This window comes from Chenopodium album, chromosome 18 (assembly GCF_948465745.1).
Source record: "Chenopodium album chromosome 18, dcCheAlbu1.1, whole genome shotgun sequence".
NCBI lineage: Eukaryota > Viridiplantae > Streptophyta > Magnoliopsida > Caryophyllales > Amaranthaceae > Chenopodium > Chenopodium album.
The window spans coordinates 16,198,991-16,212,477 of NC_137851.1; the positions used below are offsets into that span (position 1 = coordinate 16,198,991).

General features: G+C 34.5%; 1 protein-coding gene across 1 annotated transcript; it reads left to right on the forward strand.

Moving 5' to 3' along the window:
- Nucleotides 1–1,408: 1,408 nt before the first annotated feature.
- On the forward strand, nucleotides 1,409–13,040 carry LOC145591573 (protein TONNEAU 1b-like). The gene is made up of 8 exons (XM_081648073.1): nucleotides 1,409–1,624; nucleotides 2,182–2,314; nucleotides 6,743–6,831; nucleotides 6,939–7,061; nucleotides 9,099–9,229; nucleotides 9,320–9,345; nucleotides 9,434–9,590; nucleotides 12,697–13,040. Exons 1-8 carry the CDS (start codon nucleotides 1,538–1,540, stop codon nucleotides 12,743–12,745), a joined length of 795 nt encoding a protein of 264 aa, XP_081504199.1. The 5' UTR covers nucleotides 1,409–1,537; the 3' UTR covers nucleotides 12,746–13,040.
- The last annotated feature ends 447 nt before the right edge of the window (nucleotides 13,041–13,487 follow it).

Genomic DNA, 13,487 nt, shown 5'->3' on the forward strand with positions numbered 1-13,487 from the left:
TAAATTCTTTGAAATTATATTATATATTATCTTTAGGTAATTAATTAGGTGGTTTATGTTAATATTATTTATCTTTATATTGTGATAGGTAAGTACTATTTGGCTGACAAAGGGTATCCAGATCGAAAAGATTATCTTGTACCATATCCGAAGACAAGATATCATAAGTCACAATTTGAATACGAGCCTCCAAAAAATGAGCGTGAAACTTTTAATCGTTGGCACTCATCTCTTCGAAGTTGCATTAAGAGATGTTTCGGAGTTTTGAAGCAAAGGTGGAAGATATTAAGAAGTATGCCACAATTTAGCATTGAGACACAAATACGGATTGTGGTTGCAACATTTGCACTACATAACTATATCCGAATAAATTCTCCAGAAGATCCCCTTTTTCGAGTGTTAGAGGATTATCCTAATTTTATAACTTCATGTGAGCTTCCTGATGTTCGTGTTACATCTCAGGGTCAAAATTGCACAGAAAGTTGTACTGAAATGAAAATCATTCGTGACAAAATAGCAGCTGCTTTATGGAAGGCGAGAAATGAGAGATGTCGATTATTATAAGAAACACTAGTATTTTCTTTTATGGAATTGCTTATATATATATATATATATATATATATTATTGTTTTTTATGATGTGGACAAATGTATTTTTTTTTTTATACTAGTACTTATGTAATTTTTCATATTATTATTGTTGTTGTTGTTGTTATTATTATGACTTTTATTTATTATGATAAATTAATAATTTAATTAATAAAGTTTATTGTTGTTACACAATCCAACCGCTAGTTTTGCCAAACACTCATACTATCAACCGCTACTTTGACAGCTAACCTTCACCCGCTACTTGTTGACCGTTACCCGCTGTTTAACAGCTACCCGCTAATCAACAGCTACCCGCTACCCTCTACCGCTAGTTTTGCCAAACATAGCCTTTATAGAGGAAAAAATAGAGCCGTTGGTAATTTTTTTTTTAGAATTATATTTTAAAAATTATGGCCGTTACAAAAATTACAACTGTTATAGATTCAGAATAAATCTTAGTCATTGATCAAATACATGAGTGTCACAATCTTCTTGTGCCACGTCATCATGGATAGACATGAAAACCATTAAGTTGGAATATTTTATTCCATAACCACGTGCAAATAACCGGTTATTCCTACAACCTGGTTATGCTCTAATATTTCTCTAGCAGGTCGTCGGTAAAAAAACCCATTTAAAGTAAAGGGGTAGCAAAGGTCGACTTATTTTGAGTTAATTGAAAGCTTTACTTATATTGAGAAAATCGACTAAAGGTTGACTTATTTTGACAAATTTTCCTAATATTAAAAGTAAGTTAAATTGAAAATACTTGGTACAAAAGAACATAAATTGGTAATTTGAATTGGAAATATTGAAGTATTTTCCAACAAGGATTTGTCCCACCTTCCCTTTCTTCTCTCACTTTCGGAAGCAAAGCAAATCCAGAGTTCCAAGACCTGGTTTGAGAGGAGAAACTAGACGACGACGAAACCTTCAATCACTCAAAAATGGATGATTACACCAGAGAAATGATGGACCTTAAAACCCTTGTCACCCGTACTCTTGAGAAGAAAGGGGTTCTCGCTAAGATCCGAGTAATTTTTCTTCAATTTTATCTCTTCACTTCCCCTTTTTAATTTGTTCTTGTAGTTTCTGTTTGCTTTAACATTCAAATGTAGTTATGAACTGCGAGTTTTGTTGCGATTTTGCAATTCCAATTATGAATTTCGCATTTTAGGGTTTGTGAATTTTGTAGAATCGAATTGATTTCATTATCCATGTATTGATACTGTTTATTTTGAAATTAGGGCTTTTTTCTATTCTGTTTTGGGAATTTTGATTTGGGTTATGGCCTAAATGTTTTAGGTTGTAGCTAAATTGAAAATTTTTGATGGGATGTTGAATTTGGGTAACAACGTAACATTTCTGTTTGTTTGAAGCAGAGTTTGCTAATGTGTAGCTCAGTTTGATTGATCAGCTACCGATGTACTCGTATAAATTAGCATCTGCATTTTACTACTTACTCCTAATTTATTGCGGTTTATTTATTGTTTGATTTGGCAATTGTTTATTGTTTTGAATTTGTACGCTAATTTGGGTGTGGCACATCCATGGTAAATACGTGGCTAATCGGTTTTATTGTTATCCCTAGGCTGAGCTTAGAGCTAGTGTTTTTGAAGCAATTGAGGAGGAGGATCGCGTTGTTGAGAAGGAAGAAGAATTGCCTCCAGCACTATTGGGTAGCTGCAATGATCGTGCCAAACAACTTCATGCTTCTCCTTCAGGTGGCTTATGATCCCCCTACTTTTACAGTTTTATTTATTTAGCCTTATCATTTCTCTTTTTGGTTTCCTGCTTGATTTGTTGGTGTCATGGTATTTTAATTTTTGAGCTACCATTGTGCTTTTGTGCTGGTCACAAGAGTAATAGATGATTAATAGTCGCGGAAGTTTCACTTCTACTCTAAAGAAGCAATCTGTTTTTGGGGATTTTTTTTTTTTTTCTTGGGAGGTGTGGGGGTGGGAAGAGGAGGCGGTGATGGTGAGTGCAACTTTAGTTATTTAAGGAACTAGTGTGTCTCATTAGTTACTTTCTTATGAGACTATTATGAATTGGATCATCAAGTTTTGAGGTGTGATTGTACTATTGTAGATAATTTTGTTTCATGAAATTGGTAGGAAAATAGGTGGATAAGATCTTACATTAGAGATACTCATTTGATGGACCGGGTAGACGAAGAAGCAATAGTAATGTAGTGGAACAGACAATATTAGTGTTTGCTTATTTTATTTTTGGAATACTTAGAAATAAATGAACAACTGACCTCTAGAAATAAATATTCTGGCTTTTTAGTAGTTTTCCAATTGGCTGCTTATTTAATTTATTGAATACTTTGAAATGGACAACTAAGTTTTAAAAATAATGATATTGTCTTAATCTTTTGAAAAGTCTTTTTACAATGTTTAAGGAGATTTGGGCTTGTCCTCTGAGTAATGAAGATTGATTACAAATTCAGTTTGGTGGTGTTTGAAAGGGCTAAGGAGAATAATATTCTTCGGAGTTTAGGTATTGCCTTTGACCTACTGTTGTACAAAGTCACTTTTCTATCATCTTGTAAGTTAAGGTCCTGTTCTCCTCACCATATTTACATTTAACTTCAAGTATAAAAAGTTAATATACGTTTAAATAATGTACGAATTTTTGGCTTTAAAGTTTAGGGCTAATAAGTTAAGACTATATAAGGGTGTGCTTTGTTCTCCTAAAAAAAAAAAAGTTTTTGGGCTAATTAAGTTTAGGGCTTGTTTGGCATTGTTGTGGTTTCCTGTTTTTTGGTTTTTTATTTTTCAAAATCATATGATACATGTCATGATGAATCAAAAATTATTCAAACTTATTAAAAACATGATAATTTTGAAAACTGACAACAGAAAAGTGGAAACACGTTTTTCTTGTTTCCCGTTTTTGGTTTTTTGTTTTCAAAAAAATAGAAAACTAAAAACCAAAAACACTGCCAAACAAGCCCTCAATAAGCTAATTAGGTGTACATATAAATATATAACATAAAAATTAGGGTGATAAGGTCTAATAAGTTAAGTTTAGATAAATTCATGTGAATTGAGCACACCCTAGTTGAGGACTAATAAGTTCAAATTAGCCGAGGACTATGTTTTTCCAATTTATTTTCACTTATTCCGGGTCTATTAAGTTCTAATAATATAAGTTCTAGGTAAGTAAGTTAAATTTGATAAGATAAGTGAAATTCAGGATAGTTTTTATTTGACGACGTCGAGTTGGTGGCGGAAAAGGCTCGGCATTCAGGCGAGCTGCCTGCTAGTTTAATGAACAATTTTCTTATTCAAAAAAAGTGTTCATAGGAGAATCTAAGGACATTATACTTAATTGTAACTCAGACATCCGAGAGTAACTTTAGGTTGATGGAAAACTAACTTTATTATAATTGATTAAGGGAGTTGTTTAGAAAATTTAGAACATATTTATTGACCATACATTGTAGGGGCAACAATGCAATTGATTGGTTTGTGCATTTGCTATGTTTGAGTGATATACTAAATACTGCAGTAGTTCTTATGTAGTCATGTAATTATGCTGATGTGAATCACTTTTTTCATGGTGGTCTGTCTGGTACAATGTTCACATGGAGCCACTTTAAGATAATCCTCCTTATCAGGATGGTATAACATGACCTTGCATTTAAGTTCTTGTTCATTAGTGCCCAATGTTGTGGACGCCATTGCTCTTAGCTATGGCAGTGAATTGGACTCAGGTCTAAGTATGCAAGGTCTAAAATCCGAACTGTATAATAAATGAGCTGAAATTTGAGTCTGACTCCGAATATATGCCTGATTCGCTGATTGGACTCCAAATCTGACGGACATGGCCATGTTTGACTCCAACTCCAAATTGGTTTAATAAATTGATTTTCTATTACCCCTTTTCAGAAATTATATAAGAAATTCCAAATTTCTTTTAAATGCCTAAAAGCTAGTAGTATATGAAAAGGATTAAAGAAGCATAATTAATCTAAATATTTGTAGCAGTCAAACAGTGAAATTGATACTCCTAATCCCCAACATTTACACGGTTAAATAATGATAATTGTTACTTGAACAATTATAAGAGTAAAAAAATCATATCTAAAAAAAAAAAAAAAAAATTCTTAATATTGTTTCCAGAGAGGAAAGCCCCATGGCACAATGCGCTCGTTGTTTTTGAGATGAACTTCAATATCAAAACCTTGGTTGCTCTAGGCTTCATGCTTCAAACCATGACAAATTTACATATACAAACAGTAGTGTGAGAAAACCATTCCAAAATCAATAAACGAGAAAGAGAGAGATTATGGGTTTATTGTTGTTCCTATTTAAATTTTAATTTTTAGGCTGCTGATTGATTGATAAATGTTTGAACAACAAGTGAGATGTTCGTGAGAGATTTAAGAGGAGACAAAATTGAAGTTGCTGTAATGTTGACAGAATTCTACAACAGTACAACTCCAAATAAGTTTTGGCAGAGGCTGGGGAACAGATAGGAGGAAGACTGGTGAGGAGAGAGAAAGATAGGGAAAATAGAGTTAGAGAAAAGTGATGGAGGAAAAAGTGAAGTTTTAGGCTAGGTTTAATTTATATCAAACATGGTAGAACGTGTGGGTTAGACTCGGTTGAATTCCGTGCAGTCCTATCCGACTCCTATTAGGATTAGGAGTTTTATCGGATTCAGGCTCGAATTTTCTTTTTTCGTACTCAGGTCAGACTTTTTATTTTGGATTGGGTCAGACGTGGATTGGATTCAGGTCAAATTGCTGTCAATTGATATATTTATCTAGGTTTATATTAGAAGATTTTGCTGTTTGAACTATATGAAAGGGTTCAACAAATGGAATAAATTTGTTACCTCAACTTTTTCCTCATGTTTCTGTTATTTTGAAAATATGAGCTTCTGTAAGAGTACTGGAGTGTTGTTAGTTTTTTAGATCACCCTTTGACATCTTTCCTGGAACTATGTGGACGTTGGGGTAGAATGAGGTATCATATAGAGCTTTAGTGCTGTTAATAACTCCATATTGTATTTTTTAATATATGTAATCTTCCATGCCTTTCTTTGGGACAGAAATGAAAGCATTTAGACTATTGTTCTCAACTCATGGATTGTGGAACTGAAGGATTCATGTGCTTAGATGAAGTATTATGAGTAGCATTGTTGATGTTATCATATCCTTGCAGGCTCTTGGTGCAATATGTGTTAGTGTTAAGGGTACAACCGTACAACATCTCAATTACTTCATCCCTCCCGATGATCTTCAGGCCCAAATTGAAATTGAAATTAAGATTAACTGTTGAATTTTAGTGGGTACACAGTACATAAGTAAGAGAAAGTGTTGTAAAAGAGAGAAAAAAAAATTGCTGGGGGCGGAGAGCAAAGGGAAAATGTAACCTTCTTTTTGGGATACTGCAAAATGGGAAGTGTGAAATTCTTTTTGGAATGGAGGAAGTACAGTTATTTCTCCATTTTAAGTTTTTCCTTCAGAACATTTTATTTTTCCGACATTTTCTATTTCATACTTCGTATACTGCTAACTTCAGAAAATTTTATTTTCTGACATTTTCTAATTCATATACTGCTAAATTTTTTCCCTTAATGGACTTTTTAGTTTTAGAAGAAGTTACTGGTTTGCTGTTTATTTTCTGCACTTTAGTGAGCTATCACAGTTAATGTGTAGCTGATTTAGAACTGTTAATCATAATTCATGGTGTGTTAAAATTTAGAAATTAGAATGTTGTTTGTTTGAGGAGGCAGAAGGGCATGATAAACGAACTGGGATGACCCCAGCTAGCAACATACATTAGAATAATGTCTTATTCAAAGGTAGCTTTTGATAAGATTTAATGGAATTATTGACATGATGGACAATTGAGGTATTATCAGAGGGAATTGATGAACTGCTTCTATGCTGTCACCCCATCCCTGTCTTTGATTCAGAAAGCTATGGTTAGAAGATCTCATCTCCCAATTGAAATTAGGGCTTGGGGGCTTCCTTGGTTGTGTGAAAATATCTTTATGTGGTTCTTTGATCCTGGCAGTTAAATTGTATTATTTGAATGTGGCTTATTTGTTTTTGATACAGAACCTCAAAATTCCAGTTCTAACTCTTTCTTTAGTGTGTAACTTTAGTTTAATCCTTTTGTCAAATGCAGGGAGGCTTCTTACTGCTCTAATATGTGAATACATGGACTGGGCACAGCTAAATCACACGCTTAAAGTTTATCTTCCAGAGTGTAACTTGGTATCTAGAACCAATTTTTGTTGCAGAATCCATTAAAAGATGATAGTACCACTACCTCTGGTCAAAATACTCATTCTTTATGTATCTTTGCTGTTTTTGTTTTGCAGCCGAAAGATTTCTGGAAAGCTGAGTTGAAAGAATTTAGCAGCAAAAATGGATATGATCTTAGCAGGAATGGAGAAAGTGGTCCTGTGCTTTTAGATGTTCTTGAAGGATTTTTAAAGTTTGAGGTATGATTAATGACATAAACTATCATGCTTTGGAACATGTTAAAAATGATGGGGTTCTCTTTCTTAAAGAATTTACTTTGTGTTAGTTTAGAAAACTAAATTTCTAGTGGGCCAATGTTTTCAGTATGGTTTTGAATTTCCATCTTTTAACAATATTGTCATTTTAACTTTATTGTTTATAAAATTCAAAAGGAGTGTCGTCGTAGTTTATGCAAAAATTTGACTTCTTTCCTAAGTTTCTACCATTAAGTATAATTATTCTCGTGGTAATACTTATAGTTATATTGGAATTAATGTGGTTTCCTATTATTTTTGTAATGTGTAGCAATGATAATTTGGATCGTAGGATATAAGGCCTATAACTGCTGATATAAATATACAGGCTATGTATCCCATTAACCTTTTTGTTTCGTCTTAGTTTCATTAATTGCTGTCCATGTCTTATATGTGTTATGTACTTATGTGGTTGATGCTAAGTATTGGTATGTATTCTATGTGGGTTCACTTTGGAGGGGCTGTGTACTTATGTTTCGAGGGTAATTTAAAGAAAAGGAACATATTTAAGGCGGGGTTTATGATGCTTAATATGTGCTGAATTTCTCTGTTGAAGGTCATAAGTGGGCTGATGTCATTAGGTAGGATTTATATACTTGGGGGGAGGGGTTGCTGGAGAGGTTCTACAAAAGCTTAGCTGTGCTGAGTGTCTATCGAATGTCATAGCAGAGCTAGTTTCATTGAGTAGCCGCATGATCTTCTAATAGATCACGCATAAATTCTAATAGATCATTCATTTTATGTGTATCATGAGCTGGATACTGAGTCTTGAATAATTGAGTCTCACAGTTGTACCTGCCAAGTGAATAAATGATTGGGGTCTTGAGTTGCCACACTTTGCTGGGTTTTCACTAGGGCATATTCGTTGAGGGTCATACATATGAATTTTATTGGGTGATTGTTGATTACTTATCGTTGGAACTTTTGGCCACTTAACCTCACATCATGCTAATCTTGCTAAGTACCTCTTTTCATCTTCTTTTTGTATTGACTTCGAAAGTAAGAGTTGCTTGGTAACAGAGGTACATTTACAACAATATGGGAATAGTTAAGAATTACAAATTTCAAATATCGGAGGTGGCAGTGTTTGGTATGCACATAACATATGTACCTAGAACGGATAAAAATCTGGAAAGATGTATGATTATGTAATCATAGCCTTCATAGGGCTCAATATTGTCTAGAAAAAAGTTATCACAAAACAGGTTTAAGAATATGCAACAGGAGAAAAACTAAGGGCTCATTTATTGTCGTTTTTTGGTTTCTAGTTTTCAGTTTTTTCGAAAACAAAAACAAAAAACATGGAAATAAAAAAATAAAAAAAGTAATTTTCACTTTTTTGTTGTCAATTTTTAAAATTAACATGATTATCTGAAGGCTGACTAATTTTTAATTCATTATACAAGTTATATCGTGTAACTTTATAAAATCTAAAAACCAAAAGCTGGAATGACAGGGATACCAAACACACCCTAAGATGTACGTGCACAATGGATGTACCATTGATTCATCTAATTATAAATCATCAATGATAAAATTCCTATTGTGTTAATTTCTTCTCTTTCAGTTATTGGTACATCATTGGATCCAATGGTTTAGTTTGAATTCGTAGAACGGTTGAATAAAAGTTGGGGGGGGGGTGGATATATGAGAATTGATATTTAATTATATGAGAGATTCAGTTTAGATTGAAAGAATTTAAGGATTAAATGAGGGATTAATTCTGAATGTTAATTGTTGAAAGATGAAGGGGAAGAGGGGTGGAGACTAGGGAAAAGAGGCATGAATAATTATAGAAGGAAAAAACAAGATAAAAGGGGAGGCAACTTGTGTCCCTAAAGCTTTGTGTTTTAATTTACTATGTATAGATAGGTAGATTGATTGTATAGTTGCTAAGCTTTCCAAATATTAGGATCATGTCTGGTCTTCTTTCTTGCTAGTACTCTATTATATTAACTGCATGCTACTGGTTGACTTGTGTAGAATTTAGCCCAAGTGAGAGGCGGTGGAAGGAGATTGAATACTGAAAACGAGTCTTCGTCAAATGTTGAGCCACGCAACGTTCGAAGACCATCATCATCACCTGTTGCTGGAGGCTTACCTCCGTTAGTGAGGTACTTATACTTAACCCCACTGATGCATGTCGTGTTTTTTAGAAGGTCTTCACCTCTTTAAGTTCTAATTAATGTACATACTCATAACAGATCGCATCCGGGGTCTCAGGCATCTGGTAAGGAATAAGCTGTACCTTTTTCTGGAATCCTGTGAGAGTTTTGGTGTTTGAATTACCTGAAATGATGATATATAATGCATGTCAGAGAGGAGAGCAGGGTCTTCTACATCTAGCTACAGGAAAGATGATTACAACTGGAGATATGATGGTGAAGAATTGCCAGAGGATGTGATGCGTGCTTCAGCTGCCCTGGAAAACTTACAATTGGATAGGAAAACTCGGAATCTAACTTCTTCATGGAGGTCTATCTCCCCTCCTCTCTAGTATATTTTATGTTTTTTTTTTACCTCTAGAGCTTATCTTTTTTCTGGAGTGAGTGGAATTTGAGAAGCTGTGTGTTTTCTTTTTTCTTTATCATTTAGTTGTAAGTCTAGAATATTAACAGCTGAGTAACATGGTAACACCTTCAGTCCTCCACAGACTAACCCTGATAACCTTGTGATAATTAAGCTTACTTAATTGTTGGAGTTAGTGGTCTGAGAAGTTTCGTGTGTTTTTCCCGAAGTCTAGAATATAAACAGTTAACATGGTAACACCTTCACTGGCTACCCTAATGCAATTAAGATATGAACCAGGTTACTTTATGTGTGTTCAGAATAGGTTGTATACATGTGTAGCATTCATTTATGGCTCCATGCTGCTAACGGCTAACCTATCTCTATTAAAAAAAAAATAATAAAAAATAATAAAAAAATAATTTAGAGAGCTATATTACTTGAGCCCTTCATTTCATTTCACCTATAGTACCATTGTTATCATGTTGGTTTCTCTGCAATCTAATATAGGTATGGACACTTGACACACAATTTTGGAAATAAAGTGTGAATTTTCCTAATGTCATCTGAGACCTGAGCATGTATTCATGTTCTACAGCTAGGATGCACGGACTCGGGTACGGGTGTCGGACTCGGGTATGGGTCTAAGTGTCAGACTCGGAAAATTCTAAAATTAAGGATCCGGGGACACGCTTTTAAAGAGTCCAAATTTTGGATTTGGACTCGGGGACACGGAAATGCAAAAAAAAAAAAAAATACTATAATAATAAAAAAAAAATAGTTAATTATTCAATGATTTTTTAATTTTATTTTAAATTTTTTATTTAGTTCTGTACCCGACAGGAAAAAAAACAAAGTAAGAAAGAAAAGTCAAAGTACATTTATTGTTCAAATTAAAATAAAGATAAAAGAAAAGGGAAAAAAGAAAAGGTAAACTTGGTAAAGAGGAGTTAGAGGACACGTTATTATCCCCACCTACTCCCACCTCCACAATTAAAAAAAAAAAAAAAAGAAAACAGAAATTGCAACTTGAAAATGTCGAAGAACTAGAACAACCCAGCCTCCCGTCACCGGCTAAGAAAACCGGCAAATTCTTGGTGCTGCCTGTTCGTCTTTCCCTTCCGATCAAAAGCCCTAAGATTTCGACTCTTGTTTTGGTGAATCCGACCTATTTTAGATCTAGGGTTTATGACTGACGAGTCCACTTTTTCTCCCAAGCGTCTGACCCGGATTCCGTGTCCGCACCCGGGTCGCGTTGCGTCGACACCGGTACGGTGGGGTGGTTGGCCGAGTCCGAGCTTCACAGTCCTACAGTACTTGAATTTTAAGTAACATAGCTGAATTGAGTGAGAGAACACCTTGGAGTATCCTTGTCATGGGTCATATTTCCCAATTCCACATCTGCAACTTTTAAGGTGCTTTTCTCTACTGCTGAAAAAAGTAAGGGTCCATTCGGCATTGTTGTAGATTCATCACCCCCCCCCCCCCCCAACCCCCCAAAAAAAAAAAAAAAAGAAAAAAAAAAAGAAAGAAAGAGTTCTCCATTATTGGAAAAAAAAAAAAAAAAATCCTAGCAAATCTCATATATTAATAAAATAATAAATGTTTTAACTTTCAAGGATAACAAACCTTCAACCTCTTAGACCTCACAAACTATCTCCCTTATCTGTCAAAGCCTCTTATCTCTTTCTTCTCTTTTAGAACTCAACCCCCTTTTGCTGTTCTCTCTATTCAGTTTCACGACAGTGAGTTGTGGTGGTGTAGCAACTCAAGCAAGGGCCAGTGAGGCAGCCCAGGATCCTTTGCAGTATCCCGTTGCCTGTTAATGCCCCTTTCCACCTCTTTATATGTATGCAAACATCCAAAATCAACACCATGGCCAGGTTGTTGCAGCTGCTGCCTTTTTCTATTCACTCTCGCTCTATTACTCTCTCACTTTTCTCTTCTTTCAACCTTGAAATTAGACTTCATTTAATAGTGCAAGCATATAGAATTATTCAATCTTTCCAATCGATTCAATTAAATAAAATGGCCTAAAGCAACACTGTAGTGGTATTCTTGCCATCGGTCCAAATTAGTGGCTTTTGCAGAAATATAAACCTATTCCATTTTTCATTATAATGAATTTCGTTAGTTGTAAATTTTCCCTGTTCTTTGATCTGTATGTGGACCTCCTTGTGCCTGTATAAATTTCAAATTATTAGGATTGTAACCTTATTAGTTTCCAGTTCAAAAAATAAAAGCCAAATATGATACTGAAGCGGACTTAAGATTTGAGTTCATCTGTTATCTCATTATTCCTACCTGATCTCCTTTATTTCCCTACCCTCACTCTTTATCCTTCATCCACCAACAAGGCCACAATCATTTCCCTAATCTGTGAAATTGTTATTGCTTTATCACCTTGCCCATGAGGTTTGATAACTTCTCCACCCCATGGAATCCACCACTCTCCTCACTCCTTCCTGATCACCTCCATTAGTTTCTCTCTATAGTTCGGCTGGCTGTCAATAGGCCCGTCTGTTGTGAACAAGCCCTCAGGCCTTGCCACTAACTTTATCCCTCATCTTCTAGTTCACTCTTTCTCAAAAAAATAAAAATAAAAAAAAAATAATAAAAAAGAAAAAAGAAAAATCAAAACAAAAAGAAAAGGATGTAATATTTTTGGTATAGTGACGTTCAGTTTGAGCCAAATTAACACATAAAAGGGGTGATGATTCTTGAGGTTTTCTGTGGCTGTATCAGTTCCTTTTATGATTTGAATACGTTAGTATACTAATAATTGTTATCAACATACTTTTCATTGGAAACTTAATAAAGGACCAGTTGACTGAAGTGAATCTGTGAAATTATGATTTGTTGTAATATGCATAATGCTTCTGATGCACCTTTGGATTTGGTTTATTTCCCACTACATTTAACGTTTATATTGCCATGTATTTAGATTACCGTATAGGCTGTATTAGTTTTACATTTCTCTTTTTTGCCTTTCCTGATCCATAAAACCATTGAATATATTGATAATCCATATACTTGAAATGATCTCATTTTTGAATTCCTAATTTTGTTGCAGGCATGGTGGGGATGGAATCTCTGAGGATGATGGAGTAGATCACATGTAACCTGTACCACTTTACTTGTAGTTTATGTCTATCTTTGCGCTCCATATGCGAGTACCATTGTGATTAGTTTATTGAGGTAGTGAGTTTTATGATCTTATATATGGTGAATCTGCAATGTAATTCATTTCTTTCTATTGTGTGTTTTTCCAATCTAATTCAGAATGTGTGGTGGCCCTCTGCCTTTGAATTTATTGTAGCTCCTTGTCTGCGGGTTATTTTCTTGCGAGAGTTGAGCTCGTGATTATTGTATGAATGATTTGAGCTTCATCTATTATATGCATTTGATAGGGTATAGGGTATAGATTATTATATGCATTTGATCATGCCGAATTGCTGATATACCCCATTTGGGCGACCCTTTGTTACCCCCTCACTCTCAACTGAACCCTCCCTTTTGCCACAATTGGTAACTCCACTCTGGTGTGGAAATAACCAACGTTTGACAAGAAGTCAAGACAAGGCTTATGAATACTTTATGAATTTCAACTTTTATTTAACTAAATTTAGTCAATAGCCTTCGTTCCAACATGTACAATAAGATTCAAAATCACATAATACATAATCAATTATATTTTTTTTCAACCTGCATTAGTTTGCACATTTTCACTACTGAGTTTTCAGTTGTTTGGCTTTACTCCTTTGTGAAGGTGTTTATGTTAGATACTGCCATTGTGAATTTGTGATAGGGGCTCAAACTGTAGATGCCTTCACTAGGCTGCAATTTTTTCATTGTGATAGGGGC